Source organism: Pelodiscus sinensis, chromosome 1 (genome assembly GCF_049634645.1).
Source record: "Pelodiscus sinensis isolate JC-2024 chromosome 1, ASM4963464v1, whole genome shotgun sequence".
Classification (NCBI taxonomy): domain Eukaryota; kingdom Metazoa; phylum Chordata; order Testudines; family Trionychidae; genus Pelodiscus; species Pelodiscus sinensis.
The window spans coordinates 49,257,422-49,270,331 of NC_134711.1; the positions used below are offsets into that span (position 1 = coordinate 49,257,422).

General features: G+C 38.4%; 1 protein-coding gene across 4 annotated transcripts in view; it reads left to right on the forward strand.

Moving 5' to 3' along the window:
* DOCK4 (dedicator of cytokinesis 4) overlaps positions 1-12,910 on the forward strand; it is a 386,260-nt gene that overhangs the window by 110,635 nt on the left and 262,715 nt on the right. For 3 of the 4 annotated variants that reach the window (XM_006122512.3, XM_006122513.3, XM_075929689.1), the window contains exons 2-5: positions 6,895-6,978; positions 8,851-8,891; positions 10,476-10,531; positions 12,197-12,293. In XM_006122512.3, the coding sequence (XP_006122574.1) occupies positions 6,895-6,978; positions 8,851-8,891; positions 10,476-10,531; positions 12,197-12,293 (278 nt within the window). Of the gene's footprint in view, positions 1-4,624; positions 5,289-6,894; positions 6,979-8,850; positions 8,892-10,475; positions 10,532-12,196; positions 12,294-12,910 lie in introns of those variants that run through there. The other variant, XM_075929694.1, reaches the window with a different exon arrangement.

A 12,910-nucleotide genomic window follows, 5' to 3' on the forward strand; every position in this document is an offset into this window, starting at 1 on the left:
GTACCTCCAAAATCCGGGACTCTCTGGTCCAGCAACATCTGTGGCCTGGCAGGACCACGGATGCTCCTGGAGCAGAGAGTCCAGAAGTGTAAGAGCAGGAGGGCCAGCTCAGCGGGACATCAGAGTCAGCAACCTGGCTGGGGGCATTACAGGACTAAGGCCAGAGCCCTCCAGAAGCCCCTAGGAGCGCAGGGCTGGGGTTAGAGCCCTGTGGCTTTCCCCGGCTGCCCGGGGCTGGGCTGGGTCTGTGCAGGGACGGAGCCAGAGCCCCACGGCTTCCCCCAACTGTACGGAGACCCAGGGTCAGAATCCCATGGCTTTCCCCGGCTGCACGGGGTAGGGATTTGAATGACTAGTCGACTATCCGACAAGCAAATGCTCATTGGATAGTCGACACACTAGGCAACTAGTCACTCCCCCTGCTTGCTGCCTCTATCAGAAAGAGGCAGCGGGTTGGGGGGAGAGTAAGGGGTGCTTCAAAGCAGCAGCGTCATGTGGAGCCCAGTGTCAGCTGGGGACTCCCTCGCTGACTCCGGGCTCTATGTGGCAATGACTCTTTGAAACACCATGGAGAGCACAGGGCTAGCGGGGGACTGCTTGAGTCCCCCACTAGGCCTACGCTTCCGTGCGCTTTCACCTTTGAAGGCAAAAGACATCCTGTCGATTAATCAAATAGTCGATGCAAATTTCATTGACTACTCAGTTAACCAATTAGTCTAAACTTTATATCCCTAGTGCGGGGCCAGGGCTGGGGCTGCGTAGGGCTGGGATCGGAGCCCCAGCCCCATGGCTGCTCCCGGCTGCACAGGAACAGAGCCCCATGGCAGGAGCCAGAGCCTTTGCCACCCAGGGAGCCAGCAGTAGCTAAGCAAGCAGCCCAGCCTGGTTGGGGTTGGGGGATAGTATGACAGGGTTGCCTACTGGGGCAGTCTGCCAGCAATGGATGACCCCCTTGGGGGCTGGTGGCAGGAGACCTCCCCACTGGTCCAGCAAATTCTCTTGTTCGGGACTGGTCAGGTCCCAATGATGCTGGACCAGAAAGGTTCAACATGTAGTATCAGAAGTCAAAGTGAAGTAAAAGGCTTTAAAAAACTAATATACTTGCCAGCGTGAGAGTCGCTCTGGGTAGAATTTCCCTACTGTGTTGGGAACACTGATGACTCATGTTGAATTAGACCATATGTGATGTTGTGGTTTGGCATCCAATCCTTTTGGGTTCACAGTTGAAACAGTAATCCTACAGTTGATATTGTGCTAGTGGTGGACTCACTAGCTGGAGGAAACAGAGTGAAAAGGAATGAAAGATTCTGGCAATAAGCAAAAGTCTTGAGAGAACTGTCCAAACCTTCTGCAAGGGACTTTCTCTAGTCCTGAAAATTCTTGAAAATGCTTTGAATAAAAGGAAAAATTCTTGTGTATAACAGTGAATGAATAATTCTAACAGTATTTGAAAAATAAGGAACTGATGTCCTGGAATTGAGTTTTACAAAAAAGCTACAGATATTTAGTCTTGCAACTTTCATGGTCATTTCCACTCCACAGGGTACAGAGTGGGTATAATTGGAGTTAGATGTGCCAGAGGGAGGGTGCAGGAGATTGACTCAGGGGACAGGTGTCTTAGCGTACGTCTACACAGGAACATTATTTCGAAATAACTTAGTCCGTGTCTACACAGCAGGCAGTTATTTCTAAATTATGTGAAAATACTGTCAAGCTGGAGGACTTCTTACTCAGACTCCTGTAACCCTCATTGTATGAGGAGTAAGGGAAGTTGGAGGAAGAGCCCTCTATTTCGAAATAAGTGCTGTGTAGACAGTCCCAATTTCAAAATAAGCTACACAATTGGCATAGCTTGCTTTGCATAGCTTATTTCAAGTTAAGCCCTGCTGTGTAGACACACTATAAGAGTCAGGCTAGGACTTAACAGGAGATCCCCATGTGGACGTTGGTTGAAGAGTTGAATTATTGCATTTCTAGCCCAGATTGGCCTTGACCTCTCCTATATAAATCGTTTCCTCTTTTGGTCTGTTGATTTTAATGGACATCAGGTGCTAATCACTTACAAATGGAGAGGTCAGCTTTTCTGTCTCTTTCTTCTTCCACTGGGACATGGGAAAATTTTCCAATCTAGTTCAGAAATGAGACAAAAAGTGATTGACTGACTGTTTCTTTGATTGCAGTGTTCTGAATTTTGCATCCTGGTTAGAATAGTCTCTAGCTCTAGAACAACTTTTTATCTTTGCTTTTAGCTGATTCCAGCTAAAAACACTCCTTGTGTTTGTTTGTTAGAACCTGACAGAAAATGATAACCTTGCTGAGTTAAAGTAATGACAGGAGGTGGGGGAGGGAATACTCTCATCTCATCTCATCTATGTATTTGTGTGTGTGTGTGTGTGCGCCAGATTTAGTGGTAAGCTCCTCTTTCTGGGTAGCCAATGCTCCATTAGCAGGAGGAACTAGGGGTGAGGAAGATATCATTTAGCTTTTCAGACAAGCAGATGTCAGATTTTGGACAGAGCTAATGATCTTGCCCACATATTCTTTTCATGTCCTGACAGCTGATGCAAGTATTTATGTGAGCAGATTCTGCATAATTGAAAGCAAAGTTCATTTCAATAAATTATTATTTAATAAAACAACACCGTTTTAAAAGTTTGATTCTGTAGAAACTTCTGATTTGCATTCCTCTGAGCAACAACTTTTAAAAGTGGGGTAAATTCAGTTCTTATTTAAGGGAGGCAGGACTGGAGTCTTTACATATGTACATATAGGTATGGAACTGTAAGTAAAACGGTATTTGAGTGATTTTTTTGGAGGGGGGGGTAAGGTATCTTTTCAAAACATGAAGACACAGCAAAAGAGTTTGTTTTTTTTCTTAATTGATGACATTATCTGAAACATAAAGAAACCTTGTGATTTTGGTGTTTTTATGCCATTTGGATTATTTTTGTCAGTGCAGACTTATGATTTTCTCAAATACTGCACACACAAATTGCATACAAAACATTGGAAATTAGAAGCTTCTTCCTCTAAAAAACTTCTTAGAATCAGTTTGGTTTCTCTCAGACTTTATGAAATGCAAGTTGCAACATCAGCTATCACCCTAGCAAAAAAATAAGGATTGACTTGTCAGCTAGGATCCAGGCCTTTCAGGTTTAGAAGGAAGAAGTATGGTAGATTTCCTTCCTTTATTTTCTGTGGTGCATGAGACAAGGACCATCTCCTGCAAACATGTTGCAATGCACAAGAGAGGCTGGCGTCTTGCGTATGGTATTCTCATCAGAAATCCAGAAGTGAAACATAGCATATTTTGCAAGTGATTCTTTTTTGGTCTTCTTCAAAATGCCTAACAGGTTTTTTTTTGTTTCATTTTATTTCTTTACAATATTGACAAGGGCTGTCAGATGTGTTTCATTTAAATTTCAATGTATTGACTATCAATTTTATGTAAGACAACACATTTTAGATACTTTACAAAATTGCATGGCAAATTCCTTCCACAAAGAGCATATATGTGGCAAGGGAATAAAGGGCTAGAAAGAAAGGGTTGGAAAAGGTGATGCATTAAAGATGTAAGAACCATGGATTGGTCAAAAATGTTGTGTCCTTGCCTCAAGACACTGAGCACAACCATGGCATAATCCTTGTGTGAGAGTCTCCTCTTTAGGGCTGGACCTATCTACAAATAGCCTTCGCTGTAATCTGCTTATATACATCAACCACAAACATAGAACATTAAATGGTAACTGCTTCTCAATGACTTACAGAGCAGTACAAAGGTAGCAAAGTTAAACTTTTTAAAAGAAGATAGACTTTTCTGGGTATAGTAGTATGGTGATTTTTGTGCTTGAGATTCTCTTTCTCTCTGCAGTGCATTTTTAGATTTCTTTGCATGATGCTGCTAGGTGCACAGACTGGTTGTATTGAATGTGACCTTGATGCAAGACCTCTGTTAGAATTCTGCTAGTATTCAAGGGAAAGAACAGGCTAATATGCTGGCTCAGTAGGACAGGTGATGGCCTCATTTCTTTCTTTCTTCTCCCTGACACTTTGCAGAACAGTCCTTTGCCAGATGTATCAAGGTGCAATTTTGTTCCGTCTATGTTCCAGAAAGTTTTGTAGTTTCCTTTGCACTGTAATTTAGTTTTAGTTGTTGCTGTTTCCTGAAAAGTTTCTAATGTTACCTTTGGGAAAAAAGAGATCTATTTACAAAATAAAGTTTTTCTGAGAGGCAGCAGGGGGGTGGGGATGGGGGACGACTAATTGACTAGTTGTTTACATCCCTAATCTGGAGAAAGGGGTAAACGACGAGGTGGCAAAATTTGCAGATGATACTCAGCTTCTCAAGATAGTTAAGACCAAAGCAGTCTGTGAAGCGCTTCAAAAAGATCTAAAAAAACGAATGATAGAAATGTAGCCGTGTTAGTCTGGTGTAGCTAAAACAAAATACAGGACTATGTAGCACTTTTAAAGACTAACAAGATGGTTTATTAGATGATGAGCTCTCGTGAAGTGGGTCTGGCCCACGAAAGCTCATCATCTAATAAACCATCTTGTTAGTCTTTAAAGTGCTACATAGTCCTGTATTTTGTTTTAAAAAAACTAAGTGATTGGGCAACAAAATGGCAAATGTAAATTAATGAAGATAAATGTAAAGTAATGCACATTGGAAAAAAATCTCATCTGTACATGCAGAATGATGGGGACAAATTTAGCTATAACTACTCGAGAGAGAGAGATCTTGTAGTTATTGTGGCTGGTTCTCTGAAAACATCCACTCTGTGTGCAGCAGCAGTCAAAAAAGCAAACAGAATGTTAGGAATAATTTAAAAAGGGATTGAAACTAAGACAGAGAATATTTTATTGCCTTTATATAAAACCACGGTACACCCACATCTTGAATACTGCATACAGATGTGGTAACCTCATCTCAAAAAAGATATATTGGCAGTGGAAAAGGTTCAGAAAAGGGCAACAAAAATGATTAGGGGTTTGGAACAAGTCCCATATGAAGAGAGTTAAAAAAGACTGGGACTTTTCATCTTAGAAAAGAGGAGACTAAAAGGGGTTGTGATAGAGGTCTATAAAATCATTGGTGTGGAGAAAGTGAGTAAGGAAAAGTTATTTACTTGTCCTCATAACATAAGAACTAGAGGTCACCAAATGAAATTATTAGGTGGCAGGATTAAAACAAACAAAAGCAAGTTTTTCTTTACACAGTGCACAGTCAACCTGTGAAACTCCTTGCCAGAGGATATTGTGAAGACCAAGACTTTAACAGAGTTCAAGTAAGCGCTAGATAAATTCATGTAGGTTAAGTCCATCAATGGCTATTAGCCAGGATGAGTAGGAATGGAGTCCCTAGCTTCTGGCAGAGGATGGGAATGGGTGACAGGAGAGGAACTACTTGATGATTCCCTGTTCTGTTCACTCCCTCTAGGGAATGTGGCACTGGTCATTATCAGAAGACAGGATACTGGGCTAGATGGACCTTTGTTCTGATCCGTTATGGCCATCCTTATGTTTATGTTCTAAGGTGCCAAAGAACTACTCATTGTTTTTAAAATTACAGAGTCCTGTGACATCTTAAAAGACTAACATTTGGGCATAAGCTTTCATGGGCAAAAATCCACTATGGGTCTTTTTCCACAAAAGCTTGTGGTCAAATAAATCACTGACATGTTGTTCTATCTGTGAATATACTTTGAAATTATTGGGTTTTTAAAATCCATGATAGCAAATACAGTATGTTTTGATGCTGTGCTTCACAGAATGTTACTTGTTTCTAAATGTATATCTGACATATCCACTTGGCAGAGCCTGAAAATTTAACAGTATTAGCTGGAGGATTGCCTGGTAACTAGAGTTAGAGTCATAGGGCCATGAGGGACAGAGGGTTATTAGCTAGGTCCATGGACAACACACCAGTGAGAAGCTGTACTTGCCTGCTAACAGCAAGTACTAAGAAGCGGGACAATGCACAGGTTTCTAATTGTGCTGTCTGTGGACCCTGTCTGGGGCTCCATCATACGTATTTCTGTCTAGTAGGTCCCTGTAAATTGGAAGCCCATCCCATCAGGAGGAGATGTCTCTAGGGAGGTGTTGGAATCTCCATCCCTAGAGGTTTTTAAGTCCTGACTTGACAGGACTGGCTGGGATAATTTAGTTGCAGTTGGTCCTGACTGGGATGATTTAGTTGCGGTTGGTCCTGCTTTTATTAGGCAGTTGGACTCGATGACCTCTTGAGGCCTCTTCCAATTCTATGATTCTTCCCTCCCAGAGTTGCAATGCTACTGTAAGATTAGAGTCTTTACTCTTTGCTGAGGAATCTGAAAATAAGAAGAAAGGTCTGCATTTTTGGATCTCATGCTTTGTAAAAAAAAAACTTCAGTGCCTACTTTTGTTGCTTTCCCAAACATTTCCACTAGGTCCTGAATAGCTTTAGTTGCATTCAGCAAATATGTTTTAATTTAATCTTGATGTTTGGCAAAGGTAGAAGCAGCGGTAAAAGCTCTCTATCTTACAGACTCAGGAAGTCTGAAATGCATCAGTTCAAATTTGAAAGGATCTCACAGCTGTAAAGGCTAGAAATTTCCATGTAAAAAATTTAATTATCTAGAAATCGATTAATTAGGCAACCCTGCTCTCCAAGACAGCCTTTCCACTTACCCTTAAAGAGTGAGCAAGTGGATTTTTCAAGTTCTCTATTTGGCTTTCCATTAAAAAAAATCACACGCTTTGGTAGTTTATTTTTGACTTAGCCCTCTACTCTGTAATTTTCATTAAATGTCCTTGTTAAACACATTCCCTTTCCCTGCTGCAAATAGTTGAGTAACAAGGAGCGTGCCTGATTTTTCACTGGTAATATTAACTGTAGTTTAATATCTCTTTCAGTGATAGCCAGTTTTCGAGGAACCATTCCACATGGCTTATCATTGGAGATTGGAGACACAGTTCAAATACTGGAAAAATGTGACCGTAAGTACACAAGTTAAAACTCTTGTTTTAATGAACTATTGCTGTGGTAATGTGAGTTGAGTCCCATTACTCCTTGTTTAATTTTAAAATGTAAATGAAGCAAAAATGTAAATTTATGCTTGCCTGTGTTTAGGCTTGAAAGGATTAGGATTTGTGGTGTGTGTGTGTGTGTGTGTGTGTGTGTGTGTGTGTGTGTTTTTTAACATCAGTTAATGTTGATTTAACTCAGGGGTGGGGAACCTCAGGCCTGGGAGCTGGATGCAGCCCCCAGCTTGCCTAGATCTGGCCCCTTGAGGCTCAGGGATTGGGGAGCCTGCACTGGCACTGGAGACCCTCCTCCCCCACGGGGCTGGAGCACACAGTCTACTGGGCTGAGCTTCCCTAGTCTCTGGAGTGCAAGGGGAATGTGGGGAGTATCTTTCTCCTCACTTTGAGGGCCACGTCAGTGAGCAGTTATGTTTGGGGCTTTTTTGTTTTGTTTTGTTTTTTGCTTCACACTTGTTTGCAGCCCCTGATTGATTTTTCTGTGGGTCAGTGGCCCCCACCCCTGATATAACTGTTGGCTGTTGGGTTCAATCCCTTTGATGTACCTCCTAGCATTGTCCACTGTCAAGATACTGGGCTAGTTGAATCATTGGTCTGGCCCAGTGTGACCCTTCTTATAAAATTTACAGATAGACAAAGTAGGAAGAATGTTGCTTGAAAACTTACTAGAATTTTTAAGACTATTTACTTTGTATATATTGACATGTAATGTTGACAATTTGTATTTTTCAGTGATAAAGCTTTAGCTATTTGAATCTATGTCTGTTGTCAGTAAGTTATTATCTGACCCCCCACAACTGTGAACATTTAAATCAATAAAAATAAACAGTGTTTAAAACCAAGAATTTTGGTGCAACCGTTATATTCAAATTGATAACAATCTGAAAAAAGCCTTAAAATAAATACTGATATCCATCCAAACTATAAGAAATAAAAATTAAATGATGCCAAGCCTACTACATATGTTTCTGGATGTAAAAGGAATTCTAATGACTACATTTGATCTTTGTAACTGTATTCTTTTTTGTTTCTTCACCATGTTTAATCCATGTTGAAAAATAATTGTTAAACAGCAGGGAGGTCTCATTGTTACTTTTCTTTTCTGCTCATTTGTTTATTCCCTGAGAAGCTTGACTTTCAGCAGGCGGCTTTCGAACTTCATGCCAAATCACAAGTTTAATCCTATAGCCGTTTTAAAGTTCCCTGACCTACTTCTGTTTTGATAGAGAGGCCCCCGGAATAAAATCATTTTTAGATTTGATTTTTATGTATGTACAAAAATAGAGTAAAGGGAATAAAACTAGATTTCTTCCAGAGAATATCCTTAACATTCTATCTAAAATCAGTTTTTCAAAGCTATATTTTTATTGTTTAATGTAACATATATTTGTTAGCATACATATGGAAGTGTTAAATTAATGATTTAGAGAGTCATGAATGATTAATCTTCCACAAAATACAGTAAATCTGCTTGATTTTTTTGAATTTGGTGCATTGGGATTATTGTTCAATATAATAGTAGTTTATAGTACCGTCTACCTTTAATATTTGGCATGTTGCTTGATACAAAAAAAATATAATCAATGTGCAATGTTGGTGTCATAGCAGAAAATAACCATGCGGTAATTTCAGTTGATATATTTGTGAGTTAAATAAATACATTTCAATGCACAGAATGTACTCAAAATGACTGATTGGTCTGTAGTCTGTTACATTGTGGTATGTAATAGAATCGTGTCAGTCCAAAAGAAAAATATAAAACAATGGCAGTGATTTTTGAAAATGGCAGTGATTTACCTATTTTTTTTTTAAATTATTTCTCCACAGACTGGTACAGAGGATTTGCCTTAAAAAACCCAAATATCAAGGTAAAAACTCATGTTTCTTTCTAATTATAGTTTGAATTCTTTGACAAAAATGTGAATTCAGTCAAACATGTTCATACATGTTCATGTAAGAATATGGTATTTACCATTATGGGCTGCCACAGTTTAAAGTTTAATAAGATACAGTGAACTTTTGTATTATGTATTTTAATCAATGTTGGCAGAAATACGTTTGATCATGGATTACATTTTTTTAAATGCTCTCTTGTTAATTCTGTGAGCATCTTGGAAGTCAAGACCTCCTGGCAAAATTAGCTTTTGTTTAAGTAACATACGTTAATTTTTGGGTATAAAGGAGAGCTTAATTAAAATACAGAGAGCTAGCTATTATTAATGTATCGTAAAAACAGTGTTTATCAGATGCTATCACATGTAGACTTAGTGTAGCATCAGAGTCCAATTAGATATCTTTTGTACCTCTTGGAAACTCACATTACATGCATATGATACTGCTTGATGCTAGTGAAAATCATAATGTTAGAATGAGACCTCTTATTTTCTTTGATTCTATGCTTTTTTTGCATGAAAATAGGTTCAGTTTAGATTTCAGTGCTGTTGGGTTCTCATTTTTGTATATTAATCTATTTTGTAAGATGTTAGCAATTGCATAATTTTGGATTTGTTCTGGAGCCTATAGTGAATATTGACTGCATTTGATCACCAAGTGCTTACTGTCGGTGTTAGTTTGTATCCTTCCAGACATGTGGAGGGGGAAGAAGGAACGGAATGAGATGTCCTAAACACGATTCAAGTTTTGTGAGGAAATGATCTAGCTGTTTGTGCAGTGCTAGCACCTTTTGTGGAGGAAGGTGATTGTTCTGAACTTGACCTTGAAAACTAGTCTTCCTAATGGTAGCACAGTCTGCTAGCGTTGCTCTGCCAGACCTCTTCACTAGCTGCTCTACTATGTGTTTCATAGCAAGTGGGGCACCCATTTGTTGTTCTTAAACTATGAAGATTTTTTTTTTAATTTCCATCTGAAATGTTTTTTTAAACTACCAATGTTGTCCTTTTAGAAAATTCATTATTGTTTTCTCTTGCAGTTTTTTTCTTTGTCAACTTGCGTGCTTTTGTTTACTGCCCTGCTCCTATTCGACAGTGCTCTGTAAGGAGAGCTTGGGGTTAGTTAATTGTTGCTACTTTGCTACCACAGACTATGAAAGAAGTAGTAGATCTCAAACAGTGGAGTCATTAAAAATGGTGTATTCTGAAAATCCATTCCAAAGATGCCATGAATAAATGTTGGCCACAGACTGACAACATCCCCTTAAAATAGGACTTTGTAAAAATGTTAAATATCAAAGAGCTGTGCTGTAATTTTCTATACATTATGCACACACTTTTCATTTTGTATTTAAAGATTCAGTCATTTAAATGTATATTATATATACTAAGTAGCTGCAGTGGGATGATTTTTTTGTTATGATCAGTGTCACTGATAAAAAGAAATCCTCTGTACACTGTGCAAGGTTTGCTCTGAAATAGTTGGCCTACACCAAGTTTCTCTCCTAACAATAGGAAGCTTGTTAAAACTTTGGTCATTTAATAAACTATTTTCTCTTTCAGGGTACATTTCCATCCAACTATATCCACCTGAAAAATGCATGTGTTAAGAACAAAGGGTAGGTGGTGATCTTGTGTTCAGATATTTTAGGAGGCTGAGGAGAAGGATCTGAAGTTGTGAAATTTTCGGTAGTGATTAACACTGTAAAACTTCAGCTCACTTGCCCCAATGGATTAAAATGAATATCTGTAACCAGTTTGGCAGTTTGATTCAGGCATAAGGCAGAAGTTTCTTCTTCTAAAAATACATGGAGCAGAAATAGGAAAATAATATCTATGTTGTCTAGCATATGCAGAGAACAATTACTTGTTTTAACTATCAGTGTTAATCAGACTGCATTTAATAGGATGGCTTTCTTGTTTAAACATAGTAGTAGTCCCCTACAAGGTTCTGCACAGAATAGCCTATTAGCAATTGCTGAACATTGCTCATTTTTTTAGGGTGACAGCTGCTTCATGGCAGGTATAGGTTGCCATTATTTGAAATAATCTCCTGGCAGTCACACACAGTTCTGAAAGGGACATTTCCAAGTCAGTGTGTGCATTATAAAAATATTTTTATACATTTAAAATAGAATTTTTATGTTTTTGTTTTAAAATACAACAGAACATTCTTTTTGTTTGGATGTCTGCTAGTCTATTTTTATTACCTGAAAAGCAGGGTTAGGAAAAACCAAAAGGTTAGAAATTATTTCAATTAAAAAATAATAATGTTAGTAGAATAGTGACATTTTTTGTTTTTTAAGGTATAATTTTTAACTTGGCAACATCCTATTTAAAATATGCTGTTTATCAGTTGTTATCATGCCAGCACAGTTTTTTCTTATGTATTTGCACAATTTCTAAACATTTATTTCCTAGGCTATGTCTAGACTGTTTAGCTTTTCCGGGATACTGGAGGCTATGTCGCATCCAAGAAACACGTTTGCTTTTTCGGAACAATTTCTGAAAAAGTGGATATCTTCTTTCACCATCCCTGTAATCCTCATTGTATGAGGAAGAAGGGATGTGTCAAAAGAGGAGGTTTTTCCGAAATTTGGCCCCGTATAGATGGGCCAAATTTCAGAAAGGCCTCTTTTGAAAGAAAAGCCGAAAAAGATACGCAAATTGCCGTTCTGTTTTGACATCTGTATAACTCTGAACTAACGTAGTTGCACTAGAGTAAACACAGTGCAACACAATGTAGGATTTTGCTCGCAGGCTGATTCAACAATTTTATTCTTTGTCCTTGGACAACTTGATGCATTTTTCTAGCCAACGCGGAAGTACCACAACTGTTTCCACACTGAATAACCTTGCTGGCTTTCTGAAGTCCTTGCTTCTATGCCACTCCCTCTTTTTGTAGGAATTGCATGTCTGGGGTCATTTATGTAAACAGAAGTAAAAAAAAAAAAAAAAGGAAAAAGGTACATGTTCACTGCTTTAGTCACTAATTTGTGGTAGTGCTTACAAACTTTCCTTTTAATTTAGGAGATACGTATAAATGTGCTTGAAATAATTGTGTTGACACAAAGGTAGGAGTGAAACCCTGCACCCATTTGAAAACAATGGCAAAACTCCAATTGAATTCAACAGCATCAGCACTCCATTCTAGATTTTTTCGAAGTAAAATGAAGTCTCATGTAGGCTAATAAATATCAACATTTGTAAGCGGGTTTATGTTAGCAACAACAACATGGTTTATATTGTTTGTATAATGCTATACATTCTTCTGGATGCCATAGGCAGTTTGAAATGGTTATTCCAACAGAAGACTCCGTTATCACAGAGATGACATCAACTTTAAGAGACTGGGGGACAATGTGGAAACAACTTTATGTGGTAAATACTATATATTATTCCCTCATTTTAATGCAGTTTAAAATAGATTCTGTCACCTTACAAATAACAAAATGGTTTGTGTTTAGGAAAAAGCAAAAGAACAAATTATTCTTTCAAAAATGGTAGTTGATCGATACTTTTTCCCCTCTAGAATTTATTCAACCTTCTTTTTTCCCAGTTTTTTTTTTTAAATCCAATATTGCAATTTTCTGCTAGAGACTAACTAGAACATCTGTTTACCATGTAATTGATAGTAACACAGAAGAATAAATGAAAATGTCTTTGCCTTGTTATCAATGTCTAGATTTAAAAATAGTAGGATTTAAGAGCTGTGACTGCAGAAATCTGAATGACAACAATAGCAGGGCTATTAAAAGACAATAACTAAAAAGAGTAAGAACAAGAAGATCAAATATAAACCATCAGAATACACAAGCAGTAGAGTAAAGGAAATTGCTGACAGCATAGTAACAAGCAAAAGATAACATGAAAGAACTGAAATTTCAGTCCATAATATTAATCAAACAAGAAAGTCAAGTGCCAAGAAAAGGATTACAGGTTGAACCTTTGTAATCTGAGACTCCCTGGTCTGGCAACATCCGTCATCCGGCAGGACC